Source organism: Coloeus monedula, assembly GCF_965178545.1.
Source record: "Coloeus monedula genome assembly, chromosome: Z".
Classification (NCBI taxonomy): domain Eukaryota; kingdom Metazoa; phylum Chordata; class Aves; order Passeriformes; family Corvidae; genus Coloeus; species Coloeus monedula.
The window spans coordinates 70067520-70094549 of NC_138822.1; the positions used below are offsets into that span (position 1 = coordinate 70067520).

The window sequence follows — 27030 nt, forward strand, 5'->3', positions numbered from 1 at the left end:
CACAGCGACAGTCAAAACATGAATCTTGGCCAGTACTGGAGCTTGTGTTTTGTTAAGAGAACAGAAGCATGTACAGGCACATCAGTCACTGGCATCAGAAACAATTTCATCTGTTCCTGCTTCTAAGGAAAGCATTTCTCCAAAAGTGAATCCTAATACCCTTCCATTGCAAAGTACCATTTTACTAACAGCAATTTGCAGTTGTGGCATTCTAATTACCTGTGCTTTCTGCTTTTCCTGCCTCCCTCTTTATTTAATCTATTCCACCCTCCCTCCGCTAACCCTGTCCCCTTCCCCTCCTTTTTTTCTTATAGCTTAGAAGCAGCAAGGCAAACTTGGTCAACCATAAAAAAACCAAAAAGCAACTCTGGTGAGAGATCAAGCACTGAAAATTTCAAAAATTAATAAGCCCCTAAAAACATGAAAGAGGAATAGCATTTCATGGAAGGAATGGCTTCTGATTTTGCTATAGTTATGCTGTACTTAGCAGGTCTTCTTAGTTCTCTCTATTATATAAGAAAAAATTAGCTACAATCAGGTTGCACACTACCCTGCTGACAACACGGTAGTGTTCCAAAGAAAGGTCAAAAAAAGAAAGAGAAAAAATGGGAACTGGACACTGGCAGTGCTAGAACAGGTTTCTCAATGAATCTGTCCAAATTTTCATGGCAGCTTATGTACTGTGCCCTGAAAACACCACTTAGGTATTTTGCTTAGTTAATAGTTCCAATTTATGTTTTAGCTACCACTTCAGTATGTGCAGTTTAGTAGTGCAGGTGATGGCTTTTTGATGGAAATAATGGATAATAAATTACAGCCATTTAAGGGTGGAACACAGTTGTTCATATATTGGATGGGCTTTACCATCTTACATTCCAATAACTGCACAAGGCTATAATAGGCAATAGCACAGATACCCTGGCTGCATCATTGAAGAATAAATATTTACTGCATTTCTTAAGTTTTTAATTAATCCTACATTTGATTATACTTGGAATTTAGCATAGGGTAAACATTCAGAGTCTCCACAGGACATACTTAGCTTGATGAAATAGCTTCTGAAAAAGATATTAATCTGAAACCATTATTTCCTCACTTGGTATAAGCAGAACAAAAGAAACCATACAAACTTCTGCATAATTATAGCATTGTGAAATGTTATGAAAAAAATTGCAGGATTTTCACTACTTCTTGTTCTCAGCCATTCAAATTTACTGTATGGGCTGAAATTTTCCACAGCTATGCTTTCTTTAAGAGTGATGACCTTCTTTTTGGTCCACGTTTTAAAATTTTGGGGGGTTTTTTAGCAGGAAAGTAATTATGCATGATGTAAATATGATCATTCAACCATTAAAAATAGCTAAAGTACATAGAATTAGCAGCAAAAATCTCATGTAAAAATAATTCTTATATGATAAATGCTAGTTATAAAACTGTATATGCTTACAGAATCATAGAATCAGAGAATATGCTGAGTTGGAAGGGATCCATCAGGATCCTTGAGTCCAACTCCTGGCAGTGCTCAGGCCCATCCTTAAGAGTCACACCAGGTGCCTGAGAGCATTGTCCAAATCCTTCTTGAACTCTGTCAGGCTTGGTGCTGTGACCACTGCCCTGGGGAGCCTGTTCCAGTGTCCAACCACCCTCTGGGGGAAGAACCTTTTTCTAACCCTCCCTGACTCAGCTTCAGGCCATTCTCCCGAGTCCCATCACTGTCACCACAGAGCAGAGATCAGCGTCTGCCCTCCTCTTCCCCTCATGAGGAAGTTGTAACTGCAGTGAGGTCTCCCCTCAGTCTCTTCTTCTCCAGGCTGAACAGACCAGCTCAGCTCCTCACTGACCTCAGCTGCTCCTCACACGGCTTCCCCTCAAGACCCTTCACCATCCTTGTGATCCTCTCTCTAGTAGTTTAATGTCTTTTTTATACTGTGGCCCAAAATTCCACATAGGACTCAAGGTGAGGTCGCACCAGTGCAGAGCAGAGCAGGACAATCATCTCCCTTGATTGCAGAGGTTAAGACTTTCTTTGTAAAAGAGGATGAATGTTCATTTTAATGAGCTTCTGAACATTGTGTAGGGAACATTCATAGCAGATTGGATGATTAAAATAATGAAAATCCGATGAAAGATTTGATGCATGTGTGTGAGTGCCTAGCATTGTTGGATAATAGAAACATATTTATTGTGGGGTATTAACTAAGGCTTCATAAAAAAAGGGAAAAATGAATCCTGAACATTCTTAAATTGTACAAGGTTCTGTCTAAGTGCTTCAAAGCTGAGTAAAGCAACTAGTGGCCAGCCTGTATCCTTCAAGGATATTCTGGAATTAACAAAGAGATTGAGTTTTATGGCTGGGAACTAAGGCAGACATTTATGAGACTGAAAATCTCAATATTCTCCCCCATTTAATTAACTGCACAATTTGGGTGTATTAGTCCATTGGTAATGTAGTTAATTGGATGCTCTTAGGTGAGTATTCACTCAAACTGAATTAACCATAAATTGCAACGTGTTATGTGCATACCTGCTTGTAAGGACACATGCTCTCTGACAAAAGCAAAGGTTAAGGGTTTCTTTTAATTAAATTCAGAAATTGCACTTGAACTGAAAGCATATTCCCTTTTTCACAGTTAGACTTATCTGATAATAAGTGTCCAGTCTTCTCAAGGATAGGATAATCAAGAGGCTCCTGGCAGTTACAGTTTTGGTAGAGATGAAAGATTTTAAATTGCTTCTTAGAGGCCATGCAGGGTTGGATTCATCAAACCTATCTGTAGCTCCATACAAGTTCTGCAATGAGTCTAAGATAATCATCAGGCTCTCTCTGCACACACCACCCACACACACATGGTCTCACGGTAAAGAAAACCTGGCTGACTAGCTTAGAAAAAAGGCTGCATCTTCAAACAGCAGTTGACATGTGAAATAAATTCTGTCTTCAATAGCATTTGCAATTAACTATCTCTCTCCCTCATTTTTTGAGGTAGTGATTAGAAATTGGTAACAATTAGCATGTTTCCCTTATATAAATATCATCTCTAGTTCTTCAGCAGACAGATACTGAACTTCATATTCTTAAACTTGTAATTCTTACCACCTACAAGGCTTGAACATCTTTTGGCCTCAGAAGGCCTTAATCCCAAAAGTGGTCTTTGTAACTGTCATGACATGAAACGGAGATGCTACAAACAAGAAGTTCAAAAAAACAAAACACAACAAACTCCCACACACCTAAGGGAAATATATTCCAGAAGGACACCTGAATTATAAAAGTTTAAATACATATACATTGCTAGTTCCATCTTGTAACTGCGTATATGTCCAAGTGACTCAGCTCTCGCCTTTGTCTAAGCCACCAGCCTCAACAGCAGTGGCTGTGGGTAGATAGATGCCTGTGCAAGAACAAAAACAGGGAAAGTATGGTGTGTCCCTTAATGACTCTCCTAGACTCACAGTATTTACAGGTCAAGGGATGCACTGAGACTGATGTGATTTCAGTACTGGGTAATACTTAATACACATCTCTTCCAATTACATATTTGCATTCTTTAGCCTCTACACTGTCCTTTGTCAAAGAGCACAGACCTGACCCCTCCTGCATGAGAAACCACCACCTTTTGGGATTGAACATGGCTCCAAATGTTGTTTGGTTTTGATGGCCATTAATTCTTGTGGCAAAAGTGATACAGTACAGTCAATTTTTACTGACTTTGCACGCCACTTACAATTTCATAGAGTTATATAATAACGTCCTTAAACTGTGTGGTTTTGATGGTAAAGAGACATGTTCTACTTAATTCTTTCTTGCATTGAAGCTAGATCATTCTTCTTGCTATTTTCAGGGTTTTTTTTCCCTGGGTCTACTACAGCCTTTTAGAGTTGAGAGCACCAGGTCTGCAGCGAGTATACTGATGTTATAATAATACAAATAATTCCTAATGTTAATTTGCTTTTTAATATCTGCCAACCATTGAGTTTACTTTTTGTTTTAAATTGTAATGGTAAAAACTAACTCTAAGAGGTAATGAATACATTATTTTACGTATTTATTTAGGGGTTATCACTTAATATTGATCTCCACCAGTAACTTCCAGCCAGACCATAAGAAGCTTCTTGTAGTTTCTTTTTAACAGGCTTCTCCACCTTTACGTGGTGCTTTTTCTGGAACTGAGCAGACCTGTGTGAAGTCCTTGACCTTTGTTGTTCCCATAGGGATAGTGAATGTAGGTACATTGTGGTACCTATTACAGCCTAATGAGTCAGGTGTAAGGTTCCAAGAAACATCTTTCACAGTACTTAGTGTTGCATCAAGAGTGGCATTTTATGACAGTTCTTGTAAGGAAAGTACTCACACAATAAAGTAAAGGAAAGCTTCCATTACTGGATTTATAATTTATAATGTATCCTAAGTGAAAACTGGACACAAACCAGATGGTTTGGTACATGTAGACAAATTAGGTATTCTTTTGTGTTTTTAAAGTCAGTTTTAAAATGATCAGTTTCCTAACCTTGGTGTTTTTTCTTAGCTGTTGACCTTCTCCTTTTCCCCATTAAAAGTTACCTCCTTTTCTTAATATCTTTCTTTTGATTTGGTATTTATCTTTAGAAATCACAAAGCAATATATTCTTATTTAGACTGTATTATCATGCACAACATACAAAGAATCTCCAGAGTAATAGTATAAGGCCAAAATGGGGTGTAATTAGATTACAGAATGCTTTGAGCCTTTTTAAGAGTGTAGTCAGTATGATTTTGGGTTATGGACTCTCAAACATTAAAATAATGGTAGAAAATCAAATTATTTTATTAAAACACAGTAAAGTATCAGGGAAATACTTAAATTTGGAGATTTTGGTTCTGTAACAACTTATGTCCATAAATTTATCTCATAAAAGACAGAAAGGTAATTAGTTCATTGCAATCCACTGTACTTTTCTGCATTTTAATATGCAGTGATCCTTAGTATGAAGCTTAAAAAGTCAAGCTAAGAAAAATGCATCAGTATTATAGATGTACTCACATTGGAAGTAATTTAAATATCTCCCTATCTTTAACTAGTGAATTAAAGGGTTTTTTTGTTTGTTTGTTTGTTTGTTTTTCTCAGGGGCACAGATAAAGTGTAACTGTAGTTCATATTCTGGAGTACTGAATCATGAGTGAATTATGCAGCATGTCAGTCTTGCAAAATAAATGCTGGTATACCACAGCATTATTTATTTGACTAATGCTGAAAAAGAAAATTGATGTTTTTCAAATATCTGTGCAAATTTTGCCTAAATTGTGGTCCAAGTATACAAGGCTGAAAGAAATTTTTTAGAAGGAACCGTAATGAAGTTTTTAAAACTGAAATAGTAACAAATGGTCATTTTAAAGTGGAAGTGGGCAGACAATCACCAAGTGATTGGATTATTGTGTTTTAAGAGGATTTTCCCCGGCAGGTGTGACATGGTAACAAACGGTGTGCACACTCAAGGCTGTTTCCCAGGGACCTAAGACAATGTGGTTTGATTTGCAGAGCTCGGGGGAGTGTGTTTGCCCTTTAATGTAAGCACATTCACAGGGTGCATGCTGGGGCTGAATTGTCAACCACTTCCACTGCTGTTCCACGTGTTCAAGCAACTTTGATCACAGTCCTTTCTGTGTTTGACATGCTTTATTAGCAAATCCATCCCGAGCTGAGACATGCTTTGACAAGTTCCAGGTCTAACTGCTTCCAATAATACAGATAATAATACACCAGCACTGCTCAGTAGTTACGATTTTGAATAGTCATGTTACAGCACCTATGAGATTCCTGTGTTGTAATTGTTTAATAGTGTTTCAGACATGACAGTTCTTTCATGAGCTCTTCAAATATACTAATGCAAATAAATGCCCAATTTTAGTGCAGTGGTTTTCTTTCCTATAAAGAAAGGTAAGCAGTTTGAGCAAAGTTTCAAACTAGATGCAAACTGCATGGTGTGAAAGAGGTCAAATCCTGTTACAGAAAAGTAAATGCAGTCTGTGTCTGCTCCTGTCTGAACTGCTATTCAGGCATCTGAAGAGCACAGTTGGAAAGGTTTTTGTGGGTGCCAGGTCCAGTGCAATGGGGGTACAGCAGCTATCCCACAGAGGCAAAATTCACCCATTGCCTTGTTCCACCCAAGATCGTGCTTCCAAGTATCTGTCATGTCTCAATTTTTAACAGACCAAAGAATTTCTCAGCTACTTGATACGCAGGTGGTGCTTGGGGCAATGGATAGAAAGAGTCAAGCACATTTTTTTAATCTCAATGCAGTTTCTGGTGAAACCCAAGAGATGTTGCTGCAATTGGGGGCTATCAGAACATGTTAATTTCTATCAGATCTGAATATGCTACTGCAATTAGAGTTAGCATTGCTGATTTTTAGGAAGTTCAAAATAATAATAGTTCAGATACATACTTCAGATAACTCCTGAGCTAGTTCTTCTTAAGTAAACATATTCTTTTAATATCATGCTTGCTTTAGCTTGACAGTTGTCCTTTTTGTTAGGATGTGGAAATTTTTGGTTTATTTAGCTAAAACCAAGTCATCTTTTGCCCTAATCCCTGAATTGTGACTATGAATCCATTACAATAAAACAGCAGAATTTAACATATGTTCCTCTGAACCCTTTAGAGAATAATTGAAGATAAATGAAAAAGAAGTAAATTAAAATTCTTGATGCAGAGCTGGAAATTACATTGTCTCTCTTAAGATTAGGAAATGCAGGATCTGGCATTGTGGTACCTACTGGAATTCTCAATTTCTTCTTCATAGACTTCTGCAATTAGAAGTCATGGCAGTTCTATAATGAAAGCATGGGAAGGGGAAGGGGCAAAGCAGAGGGCAGGATGCAGCCAGGACTCCAGTAGAAAATATATTTCAGACAAGACAGGGATGCGCAGTATAGACATGCCCATATCCCTTTCGTGTTAATCTCATTAATGGAGGTGGATGAGAGTGAACATCTTTTCCTTGAGTTTTCACTGTGGAATTTAAATTCAGAAAGCAGGCTAAAGGGTTTTGAAGGATATTTATTTGGAACCAGTAAAAATGCTGGGGGGGGAGGGGGGGAGGTGTGGGCATGTAATACAAAAGTTTCTATGTTGAGGGGGCACCCTTTCAATGTGCCACTGTCTATGAAAGTCACCACAAATAAAGATTAGAGTTGTGACTCACTGCCAGCAAGAGGACATAAATATGCCATGGACTGTTTGATGGAGAAGCAAATGTATGTGCCTATTTTTATGCACTCATTTGCACATTATGGTAGTAACAGCATACAGAAGGGTACGCAGCACTTCCCATGCATAAATCTGGAGTTGCCTTCTAAAAGCATGTGATCTTAAAGACAAGGAGAGCAAAAAACAACAGAGCACAAAATCTGTTCTGAATACACATTTATGAACTTAATTTCCAGTTGGTACAGCGATGATTTAGGAAGGTGAATCTAGTTAAAGCTATGGGAGATAATGCAAGTTAAATTCTGCACTTCAAGGCAATGCTAAATCATTGTTTTACTTTCATGTTAGCCAAAAAAAAGTTGTACATTACTTTGAAACCTGTATAAAACTCTGTCTAATCTGTGCTTTTGTATTGTTGCTGTTATCTAGAAAATGCAATAAGCAAATACTTTAAATCTTTCCTCCAGGAATTGTCTTGCGGGTAAGTCAAATTTGAAATACTGAAATTTTTTTGGTACCTGAAAAATCTGGAGTCTCCTCTACAGGCCCAAAAGAATATTTTGAAAGTTCAGTCTCTTTTGATGAAGAATTTTTATGTAAGGGATTAAATGGAAATGGAAATTGAATTAAAAATTTTGAAATTATTATAAATTGACAGATGATGAAATATAGCATAGATATGGATGTACAAGGTGTTGAATTACACTTGTTTCATTTAAAGTGTCTAACACTGAAAGAACTTAATATGTGATACTTCTAGTGATTAATGAGAGTCTCAGAGATGAGTGAAATTAAAAGTTGGTGCAAAATGTGGAGTCTGACACTGTGAGTACAGGTACAGACTTCCTGGTAGCTCCTGGACTGAGTTCAAGGCAATATTTTTATCTGTCTCCACTCCCTCTTTCATGGTACCTTTGCACAGTCCTGACTCACTGGCAGCACCGGATCTTAAGCCAGCCGTGGTAGTAGTAGAGCACTGACAAGCAAGGAATTCCCTGAAAAGGATTTTAATCTCCTAGCTCGTTCTGTGGAGCTGATGTTAATTTTCTTCTCAATAAATCCATTTTTCTTTTCCCTCACTTGTGAAAAGAAAAAAAAAGTCTGTGTTTGGTTGAAAGGATATTAATGAGGTGCCCTAAAACACAAACAGTTGCAAGTTTATGACCTGATCATTGCATGTTTGTGCACTCACTGTAGTACATTTGAAGCAATGGATGATACCTTGCTTGAAGACTAAAATATTTTGTGGATAAAATAAATATCTCTGCGGCAAATACATTAATTTAAAGAAAAGCCACATTCTTTGTAATTTGCAGTTTTCACTTTAGCCTGTATGGCCATCACTGGGTAACTGTGCAACTGAAAACTATTATCTTTGTGATCTCATGAATATCCCTTACATGTATTAAAAAATTAAATTTACTTCATAATGAGGATTTTTTCTTTTACTAAATTGAAAATCAGGAAGCAATTATGTATTTGTGTCTATTCAAAAAGTAAGAAAAAACCAGAATTATTGAGAAACATTTGAAAAATTTGCATTATGCTGATGCCTTTTCCTACTCTTAAAATCAACAGTCAAACACAGTTAGAAGGGAAAAAGGGATTTTGATTTGGTATTTATTGTAATGATCCTTAGGTGCACTACATCCAGGTCGAATGCACCGAAATGCACACCACAATGCACCCCCAAAAGATCTGGTATAACATTATAGATCTTACTAATTAGCATATCTATCAAAAATTCCCCAGTCAGAGGCTCGAATGAGCCCCCCTCCCCAAGGAACCTTCCCCTGGATGGTTCTATCTTAGTTTACAGAACGTGATCTGGAGAGGACCTTGGGGGCTGGGGCACACTAACCCCTAGCTATGAAGCTTCTAAAATGTTTCGTCTCCGAGCTGAACAAACGAGTCCAAGAATGTAGGGGAAAAGGACTAAGAATACAGAAGCTGTAAAAAAGGTATAACAGGGGTATAAAAGAAAAGGCAAAAAATCTTCATGGCATCAATGCTGTGGGAGTTATTATTTAGGAAATACAGCTAATACAGATATCCACAGTCCCCAAAACAAAAATCCAGCAACTCGATGTACCAATCATTGCCACACCTTGAATAAACACTTATGTATTTATGAAAATATGAGTTTTCACAATCATCCATATTTCACCAAGCAGGGTTGGAAATTAAATAGTTCACGCTTTTTAACACCTGGCAGAAAAGACATTCACTACTTACAGGAAGAGAAATGCTGTCTGTATTGTGTGTGGACAGCTTAATATGTATAACAGACCTTGAAGGGAATAAAGAGGCAAAGACATCTGTAGAGAGGCAGAAATGGAGGCATAGGTTGCTTGTTTTGTCATTCTCTAACACCAGATACGTTCTTCATAATATTGATACTTAGAGCAATGGGACAAACTTAGAATGTGAGAAAGAGGTTAATACCCTTCCTGAGCCATTATTTAAAGTTCATGGCTGGCCTATTTTTAGGCCACCATGTGAGAAGATGTTCACTGAAAATAGATACAGATCATGTGTCCTTGCAGAATATAGAACATCAGGACATTTCATTTCCAAAGAACATAATTGGGACTCGGAGCAGAATCTTCTTTCCTCTTACCTCTTTGCTTGGAGATTATAACTTGGGTTATACAAGCACACAGTCTTACGTGAGTTGTATCACCCTCTAAATAAGATAACTAAACATAATTTGAAATACAGTTCTAATGGGACACATTAATTAGTTACACTTCGATTTTTTTTTTTCATTTAATGTACAAATATGTACATCTGTAGACATATAGGTATGTCCATGTACACATTTAAATACATGTGTGGGAGAGCATATATATACATATGTATATATATGTATATACGTATATATATACATACATACACACACATATATACATACATGCAAACACGTGTCCAAGATGTCCATGTGAGAAGAATGCTGTATAAAACTCTTTTGATATCTTTGCATGGTACTGAGTGCATATGTTGCATCAGGTACTCTGATATGGTCTCTGTTTCTACTGTTGCCATATATCTCAGCACATGCTTCTTATGCCACCAGACTATATTTATAATATATTACCTTAAAATGAACTGTATTTACAAGGGGTTTAGGGGTCCTCCTATGATATAAAATCAATATAGATAAATTTATATATAAAGGTAGAGATTAAGATATAGTCATTTGAAGAACTTTCTGATAAATTATAGGAATGTATTTCTTACAGAAATAAACCTCAGCCTATGTTTAATTCACTAAGTGAGCAATTTAATTATACATATATATAATTTAATTAAATGATATTAATAGTTTTAAACTTTGGGAAAGCAGGTGAACTGAAGTTGTTTTGAAAAAGAATATTAAAATGATGTCAAGAACTGCATCCCATGGCTGCCTGGGCTCATGCACAGATGCCAGTGGTGGTTCCTGAGTGCCCTGCTGGCATCAGGCCCCTTTGCTTTTAGTGCATGTCCAGCCCTGGAGGGGAAGCACAGCAGAAGTATTTAAGGTCTCAGTGATGGTATTCAGAGAGCAAACAGAGCAGGAGTAGTAAATGTGGAGAGCAGAAGGCTGTAGGTATCTCACCTGGTTTCTTGTTTATTAGCTGCTTCTTCATGTTCTATAGAATAAGACTTTTCAGGATGTACAAATGGTGAGGATGTCCTAGTGCATCCTTGATCTGTCAAGTATTGACTGTGATTTGGGTCCTAGTTGTAAAGTGACGCTTTATTACTCTGATGCCATGCCATTATTTAGTGTGTTTGCCTACTGGATGTTTAAAGTCTGATGCATTACTTTTACTCTAGCTCTTACTACTAATACACATTGACTAGTCTACGCCTGCCAGATTGCCTTCTCTTTGCTCCACATGATCTGCTATTGAGGCTGTTTTTGCTGTCACCATTTGCACTCCTCAGAATTTTTTCCACTTTTTACAACTCCCTTGCCATTTATTCATCTCTTTGCCCTGCAGCTACCAACATTAGCCAAAGTCATACTCTCAAGTAAATTCTGTCTTGAGGACTGTCTGGCTGACACTCTACTGAATTATTCCCAGAAACTTCATTTTTATGACCTGCTGATAACTTTTCTGGAGCCAGCTCTCCATGTCTCACCCATACAACTGAGCATCATCCTCATTTCACTGTAAACCAGGGCTCTAAAACCAGCACTTTCAGTATTTTTCTACTTCTGCATGCTTGGGCTCTGGAGCAGCGGCCTGAATGTGGGTCATGGGCTTCTTACACCTGTATTGTAAGCTGCTATTCACAACATAAGATCACTGAGCCTTTGCACCTGATCCCACTCCAGCATCCTTGTCAGTTGTTTCCTTTAGAAGGCAAATTCAAATGGTATTACAATTATCTTGTCCCAGTTCCCATTGCAAAGCAGTGACGAAGGCCGAGTCAGAATTAGAAAGGGATTGTGCATCCTCCTTATCTTTCTTTTTATATCCCTCTGTTATATATAAATGTGTACATCTATAGCTGGCATTGTAAATATTCTAGCTCATACACACAGAGGCATCCAGGGTCCTGTCACACATTTTCCTAAGAAGTCTAAATAATTCTCATTCATTACAAAAGCTCTTTCTTACCACTTCAAAATGGGGGATATACGTTGTCCAATAATGTCTAAATTTTCTGTGTTAGGTATAAGTTAAGAGTTTGATGTTTCTCCCACATAATGTAGAGTAGGCCTTCATTAAATAGTTACAAATCAAATTAGATGCAAAATGAAATGTACTTAAAAACACTAAGCATAATTTCAGTGTGGCTATTTTAAGCTCAGCTAACTGGGATTTATCCAGTATAATCAGTAAGATTTAATTTAAGCCAATTAATAAATTTATAGAGAGAGCCTTTGAACCAATGGGCTTTTAATTCATAATAAGAAGAGTAAGTGTTAACCTAGCAATTAACAAGATAGCAGTATTTCTCATCCAGAGCTGCTCAAGAGCTGTAAAATAACTCACTGAACAAATCACCACTGATTTTTAAATAACTGTTTTCCTGGTTGTTCCTCCTATTGTGTCAACTAAACCATACGCATAGGGTGTAGATAAAGCACATTCTCTTTGAGAACTTTATTCTTGCTTAGTTTTGGCCATTTGGATTGCAGTACATGGGGGACAGAAGAAGGGAGGAGAGGACAAAGAGGGAGAGGTGGAATGGCAGAAGGAATTCCTTGCCTGTTTCAGAGCACACAATAAATTCTCCATGGAAGCATTCACAGCTTCAGTTTCTGATCTTGATCAAAGAAGTGCAAATCAGAAATAACACAAAAATTTTTATTCAAACCATAGCTTTCCAGTTCTTCTATATTTTTCCACCACCTAGTTCTTTGTTTCATACTTTGTTTTAGTCCCCAGTCATCCCCCATAGCTTCAAACACAGATTTCTTCTTCCCTGCATTCAGCCACAAGTTATTCTATTCATGGCCTTCCCTTTCTCAAGTGAGAGAAACTCTTCAGGCTGTCCTGCATTCGAACTGACATGTTTTACACAATAAAGCACCCCAATCAATATATTTTACCTTATAATTCACACAGATGTAACTCAGGCTGTCTTTGTGAAACTCCACTGTCTCCTCTTTTTCTTTCTCTCAAACACAATTACTGTCCCTTGCTATCAGGTGAATCCGAGCACTGTGCTGAGAATAGCAGCACTCCTTCCAGCACTATACTAAAACAAAACCCTTTTTCTTCTGGCTGTCAGGTGAAATCTCACTGACTTTGGTGGATATAAGAGGTAGTCTTCATTGAGCAAAGCTGTAAGTAGCAATTGAACTGGTTTTTTTGGAGGATGTAGTATTAAAATATAGTAGCTGCCACACTGATGATATACAAGGTCAACCATGTATTGATTGGTGATGGCAGGTGGAGTTTCAGTACAAATCTTCAGTAGTGAAAATGGTTTCCAGAACTAGCAGTTCACCAGCTGGAGGAGGTGACTGGAGGCTCCATAGACAGTGGAAAAGCAGTGCTGCAGTAGATACTAACCTGTGAGCAAGCAGACTGGACTAAGTTTTGTGATTATTAGCAAAACTTTCTCCTCTTAATCACTGAAAGTGACGTTTAGAAAAACATGAAGTGTGCTTCATTGTCAAGCAAACATGACGTCCAACTCATGCTGTTCTTCCGTGTACTAACACAAAATATGGATAATCATGTGGATACCAATAGGGTATCAGTGCTGATAGTATTTTTTCAACTTCACAATTCCTAGGATTAATTTTCTGCTAAAGTTTTAAAGTACGTGTTTAAATCTGTATTCCCATTGGCATAATGGGCAACTTCTATATTTAAAATGCCTGCTAAACAAAGATTTTAGCCTTAATTGTCCCCTGCCCAAGATATTATTTTTTAAATACTGTATAGGATTAGCAAATATAACACTCCAGTGTACACACACACAAATGGGAATGAAGATATTTAGTTACTCAGGGGCAGAAAACTGAAATAGTGATTCTTAAATACTTTGGCAAATTGCAGTTTATTTGTTCAGTTAGTAAGAGTCTCTACAGCAACTGCCGTTGTGGTATAGCACTAATTCCAAATTACCTTCTGTAATAAACTATGGGTGTTTTTTCCAAAAAGCATGCATTGAGAAAATTCATTCAGCAGAAGTTCAAAGGGTAAAACCTTCAAGAAGCAGAGACTGGTCAGCTGGCACAAACTTTAAATACTTATCTGAATTATCAGGACTTCTCAGGGTTTTGAAATTAGACTGGCTATCTCTCTTTTACAGACTGCCCTAAAACATTGGCTGTATTGCTGCTCCCATTTTAAAGCCTCTCGTCCTTCTCCCAGCTGGAAAACAAACTTAAGCAACACTGAACATTTCAGAACATTGAAGAAGATGAAAGCTAAATTCTGTTTTAAAATAGTTACAGAATGATAAGCAGTCGGATGAATGAAAGAGTGGATAGATAGTGGCTTTTTTTTTTCTTTTTCTCTTTTTTAATCTTCTAAATATAATGGACAATCCAAAGAGGAGCTTGAGATGCACAGAACTGCTTTCTCTTTAAGCTCCATTAAATCAATTAAGAAGCTGGGGAAAAGATGGATATCCTTTGTCGGAATGACTTTATTGGAGGTTTGGTTGAGCCATATTGCCTCAAAAGGATTATTCTGTCTGCATTTGAATTTAATGCAATAATAATCCTGAAGCATAAAAAATGCATAGAAGGAGTTGAATAGAAAATTCTAATCAAGAAGGGAATGACAGAAAAGTATGCAGAAGGCCAACATTTAATCAGCGAAGCCAGGAAAATATAATTGGTCAAATCTTTATCCCTTCTGATTGCAAATGCATAAAAAAAGATTCCTTTCTCTTAGGAGACAGCAGTACCAGCTACCATATGTTCTGTTTAGGGTTGACTTCTCTTAATCTGAGTTGAACAGAGCTAGACAGAAAAAACATCCCTGCTTTGACTCAGTCCTGTCAGTCCTGGTAGAATTGGAATTTATTTGTTTTGCTGCAAAGCCTGTGTTCCTTCCTTTATTTTTGCCTAAGTTTTTCTTACAGCTGGCTAGCAAATTTTCTGCATGTGGATAAGCTGTATCCAAGTATACTGTGGGTCTTGGGAACTGCAGGGCTTTGAAAATGTAAATAGACAGTCTGGTCACTGATTTTCAAGGCAATTAAGATCCCATGGATTCTCTTTGCCTTAGAGATCAGAGGATTTTTTCAGGTTTTGTGGCTTGTCTGTAGGTCAGATATGTTGGCTACCTCAGACCAGAGCATTCTTGGGCTTTAAAATATATAACCAAAGGGGCTAGACAGGGAGCTTTTCTAAAACAGACACAAGTAGTATCCAGCTATATTAACAGAATGACAAAATATCAAGTCCTGAAGAAAAAGGAATAGTGTTTCTTGACACAGCTTTAGACATATGATGCAAGAGTTACCATATTTTAAGTAAAATTTGAACAGAGTCTCTGTGTTGAAACTGAACAATGTAATTGAAAAATGGAAAATTGTGGCAGTCCCATTCAAAGAGAAAAAATGTACATAGTTGTTGTTACTTACATGAAAAGCCTCTGAGCAAAATTTATTTTTAAGTCACACTCTGTAGAGATGATTAAACAGAATGTGTCAAAGCAATTTGAATGATTTCAGGTGCACCACAAATTAAGAATATTGCATCCCATTGCCACATGTAGATTTTCTGGCATTTAACAAGTTGTTAGATAATGATGTAGTCATTCCCTCAGTGGGGTACTAATCCTAGTCCTCCTGACTGCCTGCTGTCATAAAACCTGTGAGAACTTAGTATCAGTGAGATGTCTCCTTTCTGCCAAACTTGACTATAATTGACCAATGGGTTAAAAAATTACAGGAAATCATGAACAAATACAGAATATAGCTCCTTAAAACTGGGTTTAAATATATCTAACCTGATCAAACAGTCCCAAATCCGCAAATATAATGCTTTTTTCTATAGTTCTCTCTTAATGCTGGTTTAGTAATTTTTAATTTGTGAGTTATTTCTAAGAGAAAAAATAGTTTTCTCAGTAAAGTCATTTCTCCCTTTCAATGATCAGGAAATTAAGACTAATTTAGTTCTGCATCCTTTGAAAGCAAAATGTAAAGGGAGAAAACTCAGAAAAAAAGTGCATTGTTACAGTTACACACTAGATTTTTGCAATAATATGTAAAAGTGACCAAACAAAGCTAAGCTATTTTTCTAAATGCCCTACACATAAGAAGAATACAGTTTGTAGACGGAGGTAGTAGCTTTTATTAGCTCAACTGAATTACTGAGAAAAAGTAAAGAACTTTTCAGGCATACAGCTCTTTCAAGAACTTTTCCTTCTTTAAAGCAACAGGATTTTCCAGTCAGTCTAACTAAAAGCACTACATACATCTAAAAATATTCTGGAAAAGAGATCCTATAAACTTGTAGAGATGCCATCAGAGAATCCCAGTCACAGCTGGGACAGCCTTGTGACTGCTTCTATAACATCTTGAGATGCTTCAGAGCAGCCATCAAGAAATATTGAACCCACACAAAATGATAATATCTGACACTTTAACATCAGTTTGAAAAAATATCCAGAAAGGTCAAGAGGAGTAATAAACCCAATATAGTACAAAGGAGCAGAAGCCAGTGTAATTACCTAACCAATCTCCTATATAAAGCAGACCATTGCACCTCTGAGTTAATTCTTGTGTAAGAGACCAGCAACTGGAATAGATCAACACTTGTTCCATGTAGGTCTGAATCATTCTTGCTCTTTAACTATTTCAGCTATATAATGCACTCCTAATCCCTTCCTCAAGCTTCATTTGGTATTTTCTTCCCTGATGCTTTTCTCAGGTTTCATTTGGTATTTTCTTCAGATAGAGGTGATACAAAATCTCATTTAATTAAGATATCATATTGGGCAGCATAGTCTGGTTCCAGCCTAGCTCCAAAGAATTAAAAGAAAAATATGAGTGAAAGAATTAAAAGAAAAATATGAGTGAAAGAATTAAAAGAAAAATTTGAGTAAAAGATTTTTCTCTGTACAAAATGTCAACTCTTAATTTGTCAGCTTGTTCTTTTGTTACCTCTCTTTTAAAACACAGAACTTTTTCTCCTAGTACTTTCTGAGTTACATAACAACACTTTCATAATCTTTACTGTTTCTTTCTCCCCAGGATGATATTTAAAGTAATACACAAGAACCTGAAATTGCAGAACTGCCTGTAATTAAGACTTAGGGAAATATATTTTACTTGCTTTGAATGATCTCATATTTAAATAAAAGAACGCTTTAAAGAAAAACAAAACACTTAAAAATGACACATTTCTTTCTCCCTCAGTAATTTTCCACCTTCTAACATCTTAAATAAGGGAAGTTTGTACTTTAGCACAAACTTTCACAGAAAACTAATCAACAAAATGAATGCATTACTGGGAATAACAGCTGAAATTACCACAGCAGGGTGGTTTTGTAGCTATGTTGGTACCTTCATTAGGCAACTCAGACTGAGCAGGATAATGTGTGTGTATACATGGGTATATCCAGATACAGATTACATAATGTGAGAGAAAGGTGGGAAGAAGATTGATCCATAAGAGGACATGAAATTCCAAGTGTGAAAATCCTCTTTTGAGGATGCGTTTTGTTGGGATTCCCCAGATGAGATGAATTCCTTTCTGCGTTGGCAGGACTGGGTCTGCACAAAGGAGTCATCTAGGTCTGAATTCTCCCTTCTCTGCATATCTTGGTCTCTCCTATCATACTATTAACAATATGTTACAGATAACTTTGCACTTTTTTTCCGATTTCCCTTTTGTTTACTTCACCTGCCCTACTTCTCAGCTTTCACTCCAGACACCTATTTTCCAAGTTTTGTGTTCCTGTGTTCTCGTGTTTCAGCAGTTTCCATTTCTCATTATGTTTTTAAAGTCAAGCTTCCTGCCTTCTTTTTTCCTGTTTGTTTTTTTCTAGGTCTTTGTGTTCCTTCCTTTTGTTTTCCTCCCATTCTCTCTTTCATAATACTACTCCACCTAAGTCTATTTTACTCTTTCTTCCTAATCTTGACTGGAATTGAACTTTCTACTCTCCCAGCCTTTTCTGTGCTTCCCTACCAGCTTCTATATAATTTCCAGTCAATTTTTGCTTTCTTTAGTAATTTCCTTTCTCTCCCTCCTGGGCATGCAAGACAAGCTATTCACTTTCAGAACCAGAAAACAAGCAGCAAGCCTACTGAAAAGTCCCTGAGCAAGACAAGACAAGTAATAGTTAGTGCCAGCATCAGTGGAATTGGCAGCAAGGCAGTCTCACAGGGAGCAGACGATGTAGTCTGGGGCTCCTCATGGGATACCACCGTACTGCTAGCAGTGGGGGAGGCAAATAACTTTCCTTTGGGAGGGAGGTGATGGCTGGAGCTTTACTAAGAAATGTAGAGTTTAAAAAAGAAGGAAAACAAGCTTCTCATGCTTTAGAAAGACATCCAGTTGGAATCTCATTATGATATTTATTGCATCATAAAAAAATATACGTAGATTACCCCTCTTGACTTACTGACTCAGCAGTATTCACAGATTTGAATGTCACCTATCTGGCAGTTCATAAATTGCAGTGCTGTTACTTGAGATAATGTTTGGATTCAGGCAAACAGAAGATATCTTGCATAAAATTTACTATGTGTTTTTACAAGGGGGACTACTTTGTGGGGTGCCTGGTGAGACGTTTTGTTCCAATTTACTTTTCTAAGTCCCACTAGATTTATTTGGAAAGGATGCGATTGCTCAGGGAAAGGTGGTTGTTCCTTCACTCTCTTCACTCTTCATGCACTTGCTTGTTAATTGCTTCAGTAGCAAATGGCTTCCCTTCAGAGGGGGATTCCCCTTCTTTCCCAGATTCAAGGGAACTGATTTGAAGAATCCAATATGGTTTTTTTGCTTGTGGTGTGAAATTACCTGGACTTCCCCATCCTGTCTACAAGCAGGATATTACATTTTGGGACTGGGAGAGGAAAAGTATTTGTCTGATCTGTGGCTAAGCATATCCAAGCTTCATGCTCAGAGAGTTGTCTGCATGGCACATATGAGATATATGAGACAGCAGATGTATATGAAGTTGAAAAAGGCCCTTCCAGAAGGAATGCAGTCAAGGGAGTGAGAGCACTGGTAGGTGGAATGTCTCCTTTACATCAATCTTGAAGCCTTGGATTAGTGTAAGAAATGCTAGGGGTACTCCACTGACAATAAAGGCATATTTAGTTTTGCGAAGCAGTTAGGTGACTGCTGGCTGTATTTTTCTTTTATTTGCTCTGTTTGCATTTGTATACAGATGATTATATTTGCTCTTCCTGTCATGTTGGGTTTGCTACCTCAGTAGATCTTGCCTGCCTGAGCCCTCTCCATGAGTAATACTGATTAGTCTCACTTTTTCAATACAATGTTAAATCTGTAATGGCAACTGACCATGTTAATTTCCTAAGACAATGTAAGCTCTGCAAGAATGAGCTTGGAAATATTTCGGAAATTGTTCATAGGGTTTTGTTTTGGTTTTATTTATTTAAAGCAAGTACGATACTTACAGCTTTTTTTGGTACTAATCTTTTCATGTAGATGTTCTCTGTAGGTGTGCTCTGTAAATGCAGTTTCTCCTTGGTAGGAGAAACCCTTAAGGCCCTAGAAAAATACTAGTGCTTTCTGCATATAGAGGTCTACTTTATACATATCTCTTGGAAGGGCAGAAATGTATGTCTCTGTGTTTATAAAATGAATTAGAAACTGTGAAGGAAATTTTCCTGTTGATTTCAGTAACGTATATTTATATTATCACTGGATATGTTCAGAAAGATGTTACTGGTGCAATATTTGGGAAACACAGGGCTTGCATAACTTCATCACTTAATATAGTTATTGCAACAGCCAATGTTGTTGTCAAGCAGTGTAACTCCTATTTAATTTTTATCTTTCTGTCATATTTTCTCCTTAAACTCCAGTGGGAATAATAATAAATAACATGTGAAAAGTCACCAGAAGGAGACAACCTTTAACCTTAGAAATACTAGTCACACTGCACTTTTGTTTCACTAGAAACAGATGAAAATACATTCTAAAGTAAGCAGAGAGACACAGAAAAGTCCCAATATGAGCATAAAGAAATTCTTTGTAAGGAAAGCAGAAAGTTTTTTTTTTCAATGCCCATCATGTTGTACATATTTATTGACCATTATTATCATGATGTTTCCTTCCCATTTAGGAGATTGTCAACTTCAACTGTCGGAAGCTGGTGGCTACAATGCCTCTTTTTGCTAATGCAGACCCAAATTTTGTGACTGCCATGCTAAGCAAACTGAGATTTGAGGTGTTCCAACCTGGAGATTATATTATCCGAGAAGGGGCTGTGGGTAAGAAGATGTATTTCATTCAACATGGTGTTGCTGGTGTCATCACCAAATCCAATAAGGAGCTGAAGCTGACAGATGGCTCTTACTTTGGAGGTGAGTAGGAAAAAATGAATGATAATACTGGAGTGAATGCACTAGAACAAAACATGTTCAGATAACAGAAAAAAGAGACTTCTGAGTAAGTCAGCTAAGAATCATTTGCCTAGACAATTCAAACTGCAGTGAAGAGTTTGCAAAATATTTCTGAATAAAACATTCAGAGTCTGCTTACTGTTGTGAGGACAGCTATTAAAAATGCAGAATGACCTTCCAGAATTTTGAAGTTATCTTAAATTCAGAGCACTGTTATTTAATAGACAATATTTAAATAAAAATATAATTACAGTAATTTTATAGCTTTTGAAAGGAAAAATTGACAGAATTAGTATTTTTAAGAGAATACAATTTTTTGAGTCATAAATCTAAAGGTAAAAATCATAGTAAGGATTGCAAAATTACCAGTGAATAGAAGAGCATTATTTGCATGGGATATTTTGTAATTCATGAATATTTCAAGATGTTATTAGTGCTTTTTCACTGAATTCTAGCATACATCCATGTTTATCCTTCCAATATATACTATGAGAAATTGGACTTCCTATCTGACTAGGTAGATTTCTAATAGATGTATATTAATAAAAACCAGGCATTAATTTTAATCCTAATTAAATTAATCTGGTAATCCTAATGAAAAATGACTTTTTGCTTAGATGAAGGCATCTGAATATTTATATTTCAATGAAAGCAATTGCTTTTCTTACATATAATAATTGATGATATAAAATAGTTGTTCCCTGTGACTGTAAATTGTCTTTGTGCAATAGAATAGGTGTCTGCTTCCATAAGCAGCAGAAAGGCTGGTTTTCCGAAGCTGCTTGAATATCTGTGTGTGTACCACTGCTGCCCATGAGACTTGCAGTTAGCTGGTCATTATATTAATTTGCTGTTTAATTCTGTCAATGATCCCACAACTGACCTGAACGCCTTTTAAAAAATGCTCAATTGTAAGCCTAATCAGTGCCATTTAGTTGGTATACAGAAGGGGGAGGCTAAGAAAAGTGAATTTGGCTCAATGTTTGAATTGGGCTACAGAGTTACTTAACTAATCCCATTTTAGAATAATGTGCTAAAGCAATTCCTCCTGATCCGGCCCACAGACCTTGTCACTCTGAAGTAGCCTCTGCAAGGTGATTTGTATCACCAGTATTTGTAGAAGTGCTTTGGTAAAGAGGTCTTGTGCTTACCCCACAGGATTAATCTGTAGATGCTGAAGACAGGAGATTAAGCAGAAAGAAAAGGTAAATGCTGAGGATGAAGAAACAGAGCAACCTTGGTCTTGGTCTTGGTCTCCTCTATGCTTAGCAGTGCCCTAGTTTATGAAAATGAGTTTGCAAGAGCCTGCATGCTGAATCTGGCCATAATACTCCTCTGAACCAGCAGAGGATAAGAGGAGATTGCACATGAAAGTATTTTACATAACTGTCAGCCTGTTGTTGCAGTGCAAACAGCTATTTAGCTCATCCTGTTCATCTGCTGCCCTTCTTAACAGGAATGCAGACAAAAAAATAAGCTACTTGCAATATCCAGACACTACAAGAAGTTATTACACTGCATACCAAAGCACTTTTGGCCATCCAAACTGTAGCTGGGATGAGACAGGTGTTGCAAAAATGGATGGTAATGTATCCAAAGCCTGACAGCTGCTGGGGCAAATGGAAGGTAATAGCTGCTGCTGTAGCATGCAGGGGTGAGGAGAGGTGAGGAGGGGCAAGTGCACAGGGAGAGAGAAGCTGAGAAAGGAAATGCCCTAAGATCCAAAGTGGAGTGGTTCAGATCTGCTGTAGCAAAACACCATATATTGTGAATTTCCAGAAGTATATTTCCAGCTCAGGAGAAGAAAAACCTATCTGGCTCAGAGAAGCTGTGGATGCCCTATCCATGGAAGTGTTTAAGGCTGGATTGGGCCCTGAGCAACATGATCTAGTGAATGTCATCCCAGCCCATGGCAGGGGGTTTGAACTAGATGATCTTTAAGGTCCCTTATAACTTAAACCATTCTATGATTTTATAATTCTATGACTGCAGCTGAAAAGAGAGGAAACAATCACCAAATTAGATATCTGTGAATTGAAAAGGTTTGGATTGTCAAAGCAGAAAATAAAAACTAGTTCAAACATGCTTATCTCTCTGGAGAATGCCCTCTTTCCCTGAAGTGTGTATCAGAATCTGAGTAAAGCTTCTTGACCAAAGCAGACATGAGAAATACTGCACAGTAATAAAATAATAAACTGGAAGAGCAAGGCCCCATTCAAATCCTAAGACAAATAACCACTTTTTTGCTTAATGGAGAGATGAGAAATCTGAGGTTGATGCTCTGTTTAAGATGATGCTACTTAAACAACAGATCTGTATAGCTCCCAGGTCTGACACAATACATCAATATCATCATTTGTGCTCCCAGAAGCAAGTAAAGGGCACACAGGTGACAGGGTGCCATGCCTAAACAGATGCTTTTTCAACTTCTGAATGTCTTACGATTTGAAAGTTCCTTGTCCCAGCTCAGAGATGCAAACTTCTGTCTTTCAGGTATGTCCCAGAGCTGAGTTACCTCGGGGCCTTGACTCTGGAGAGATTTGTAGGCTTACCTCCAGAACTCAGTGGAGGGTTTCACCAGTGTAGCGGATTCGGTTTGTAACCGGGCAGAAACACCAATTTAGTGTAGTGGTTTGGTCCAAAATACTCATTACTGTTTAACTGCTGTGAGATACGAATTAGGAGAAATGCAAAGCAGGCACCAAACTTGAAAGACTATAAAGAAGTTTATTAACAGACCTAAAAGAGGAAAAAAAAAATCATACCACACCTTCAGAACACTTCTCCTCCCCCCACCTTTCTCCCTTCTCCCAGTGACAAGGTAAAAAGACAACCCTTGAGATGTTCAGTCTGTTTACCACTTCCATAATAGCCTTGTTCAGTCCATTTAGGAAGAGGAGTCTCTCTTGCCCCTGCTATGAACACATTATCACAACAAGACAGCCGCCTGGGTTGGTTCTCTGCTTGCATGTGAGTCCCTTCCCCCAACTTGCAGCTTTTCCCACAACTGCTTTCGAGGGTCCACTCTTGAATTACTGGGGTACAATTTTAAGGTTGAGCCGTTCAGAAACAAAAGTTCTCTTCACCCATTTCTGGGAACATTTCATCTCTAAGAACAGAGGTCCTTCTCCTTTCCCTGGGAGCAAAGGGTCCTCCTCATCTTCATCTCTAGGACTATCTCTGGGAGCATCTCTAGGAACAGAGGTCTTCTCCTTTTCCATTTGGAGCAAAAGTCCTCATCGCTTCCATCTCTCCCTGTTCAAACTTCTCATTAAATTACAGCTGCTTCAGCATCTGCCTATCTCAGCGCAGCTGCTTTTGCTCACAAGTATAAGTTGAAAGCTCCACCCCCCGTGCCTTCATGAAATTACAACGGGTACTCTGATATATCATAGCTTTACAACAGAATTTCAGCTTTAAGCATCGCCTCTTTCTTCTCCCTCAGGTTTTCAGCTCTTCACAGCACTAAAAGGGTTAATCTCACCTAGGCCTTGCAGCTGAAATTTCACTTATCACTGTTGGTCACATGATCTCTGCTGGACAGTGGTGCAGCTTCAGCTGAATCTTGGCCGCACTGGAGAGGGGGAGCCGGGCCGCTCCGTCTGCACAGAGCAGGGCTGTGGGGAGGCCGCGGCTGGAACAGGGCCCATTGGCTCCAGGATGGCCGTGGCCTGGCCTGGCCTGGCCTGAGCAGGGCCTGGGCTGGGCCCGCCGGCCCCTGCATGGGGCCCGCAGCCACCTGTCCCAGCACCGGAAACGAGAGAGAGAGCTCTGCCCGGGGTTTGTCCATTCTTAAGTGTGGATCACAGAGGTGGTCGCAATTTTAAGTGGCTTAGAGAATTGTCCATATTCAAACTGGCCAGCTGATAGGTTCTGTCAGTTCACAGAGGAAGCTGTAAGCACCCCATAGCAAGAACATCACTTCTGGGACTATGCTTGCTAACCCATGACAACCAGCATGCTGCCTTGGATTTGGAAAACATTTCTCAAACTCTTAATATGTAAAATACTTCTGTGCTAACATTATATCAGTAAAAATATTTAGGTAAAAAAGCTTACCAGTAAAAAACAACAACCCTTAAGTTGTGGGAGAACTGGAGATTAGTGTGAAAGCCAAGATTTCAGAGGAACCAAAGCAGTATCACCAGTATTTGAGAGTGACTTGAATGGAGACTGTTGGGAGAATGAAAGCCTGGAAAACCAAAAGTTGCAGTAAAAAAGAGGAAGTATCTTGAGGTTTGAAACTGATGTTGAACATTTAAATTCTCTTGCCTGATTTTTTTTAAATTAAAAACAGCCTTCCCTATAGATCTGATCTAATAGGAAACTAGATAAACCTTACCATTGCTGGGTAATTCTTCTCAAAAAGAACATGCCTGGATAACCACCAGTGGAATAGATGAATCTGACTACACTTCTGCTGTACTTCTTCTGTTTATTTTTAAGGGACATGCAAAGTGATGACAGTAGAAAGATCAGGGCTTGACTACTGTCTGCCTCCTTCCTCATCTGTGCTCACTGGTTTCTCCTTTGGGGAGGGAAGGAGTAAATAGAAGACTGTAACCACAGAGATCTTGTGGTTTGTTTCTTGGTATTTCTGTGGGAAGAGCATTTTGTCCCTTGACCTTGATGTGCATTCATAAATACAATCTTCTTGAACTTTGCATGCAGGAGCATTATTTAGCCCAGCAGTGTGAACAGTGCTCATTTTCATCCCAATAAGTGTTTTTTTTCAGACTGCTGGTTGAAGGACATTATCATCCTACATATCCAAGTGCTAGTAGGAATTTGAAAGCAGTTTCTGGTACTGTTTCATTGGCCATATTCCCCCTACCATTTTGCTGGAATTTGTAGAAAACACTAGTTTTTTTACTGCCTTTCCTTAGAATCCCTGTCCTCACATGTATGTTCATGTGCGTTTTATAAAAGGGACAGGAATTAGACAAGGAAGAATACACAAAAATAATTTTCACTGTACTGTGCAGTTATATAGTCATTTCTACATCAGTAAAATTATGTAAGCCACAGCTACCAGTGAAGAATCATGGGATTTTAATATTCTATAGCCATTTTATTTATTTTTAATTGAACTATATCTTATCTTTTGAAACATCAGTGTATTTTTTTTCATGTCTTCCTTCATTTTTTTACTTTCTGTTTGCTAATAGCTCCCCATTATTAGAAGTTTTGCTCCTAGTTCCCCATAATTAGGAATGGGATTGCTGCCACTATCAGCATAGCACTGGAGGCATCTTTTCCTTTTACAAGTACAAGAGAAACTTCTCCCACTGACACTGATACATATTTTCTCTTACAGGACGAAATAAGGTTGCCCTCAGTAGAAATTACCCTAGAATCATAGAAACATAGAATGTCTTGGGTTGAAAGGGACGTTTAACATAATTTAGTTCTGCTCCTTCCACCATGGTCAGGGGAATCTTTCACTAGACCAGGTTGCTGAGAGCCCCATCCAAGTATTCATCCTTGAACGCTTCCAGGGATAGAGCATCCACAACTTCTCTAGGCAGCCTGTGCCAATGTCTGACCACTCTCTCAGTAAAGAATTTTTTCCTAGTATCTAATGTAAATCTACTCTCTTTCAGTTTGAAGCCATTTCCCCTTGTCCTTTCACCACATGCTCTTGTAAAAAGTCTCTCTCCGTCTCTTGTAGACTACCTTCAGGTACAAGCAGATCACAATTAGGTCACCTCTAAGACTTCTCTTTTCCTGTTCTCTCAGCCTTCACTTATAGGAGAGATGTTCCAGCCCTCTGATCATCTTGGCCTCCTCTGGACTTGTTCCAACCGGTCCATGGCCTTCCTATCTTGAAGACCCCAGAACTGGATGCAATGCTCCAGAGGTCTCACCAGAGCAGAGGGGCACAATCCCCTCCCTCCCCTGCTGCCCACAGGGCTCTGGATGCAGCCCAGGACACGTTTGGCTCTCTGGGCTGTGAGTGCCATGACTGGGGCATGTCCAGCCTCTCACCCACAGCACCCCCAAGTCCTGCTGGGCAGGGCTGCTCTGGGTCTGTTCATGCCCAGCCTGTGCTGATACTGGGGATTGTCCCTACCCAGGTGCAGCACCAGCACTTGGTCTTGTTAAACCTCATCAGATCCCCATGGGCCCCTTCTCGAGCTTGTTCAGGTCCCTCTGAATGGCATCCCATCCTTCAGATGTGTCATCCGCACTGCTCAGTTTGGATTCATCAGTAAATTTGCTGAGAGTGCACTCAATTCCTTAATTTATTTCATTAATGAAGACAGTACACACAACTGGTCCCAGTATGGATGCCTGAGGGACACCACTTGTCACTGATGTCCATCAGGACTCTGAGCCATTGACTGCTACCCTCAGGATGTGACCATGCAACCAATTTTTTATCCAAGGAATTATGATCTTCTCCTTCCAGCTGTAGGGTGAGTAACATGTGAATGAAGGTCAGGAGAGAAGGAATGGATGTTGTGGACTATGTTAACACACAGGACAAAACCGTAGGAAGAGTGTGGGGAGTGAGATAGGTATCAACAGAGAGAGGACGCTGTGGACAGGAGTCAGGTTGTGAGTGGTGCAAATAAATAGGAGACAGAGGAGCTGAGAGTGCAGGGGAACAGCATGGGCATGAGACTGATGGGAAAGGGAGGAAAAGGCAAGGGGGAAGCACACATCTGAACAACCTCCAGAAGCTGGAAAAGAGTGGGAAGCTGCTTTCACCTATCCCTTTTGAATAGTGAGTAGGAAAACCTGACTGCACATGTGTTTGCAGTTAAGCTGAATTGAAAGCTTGAGATCAACACACCTGAACTCAGCCTTCTTGGGATGGAGAATAAGAATC

The 27030-nt window shown here is 38.5% G+C and overlaps 1 protein-coding gene across 1 annotated transcript in view; it reads left to right on the top strand.

Moving 5' to 3' along the window:
• The window catches only part of HCN1 (hyperpolarization activated cyclic nucleotide gated potassium channel 1), a gene marked incomplete at both ends in the record, with an annotated part of 201203 nt that overhangs the window by 160556 nt on the left and 13617 nt on the right, over positions 1 to 27030 (top strand). The window contains one exon of the mRNA XM_082302246.1: positions 19916 to 20156. Within this exon, the coding sequence (XP_082158372.1) occupies positions 19916 to 20156 (241 nt within the window). The remainder of the gene's footprint in view (positions 1 to 19915; positions 20157 to 27030) is intronic.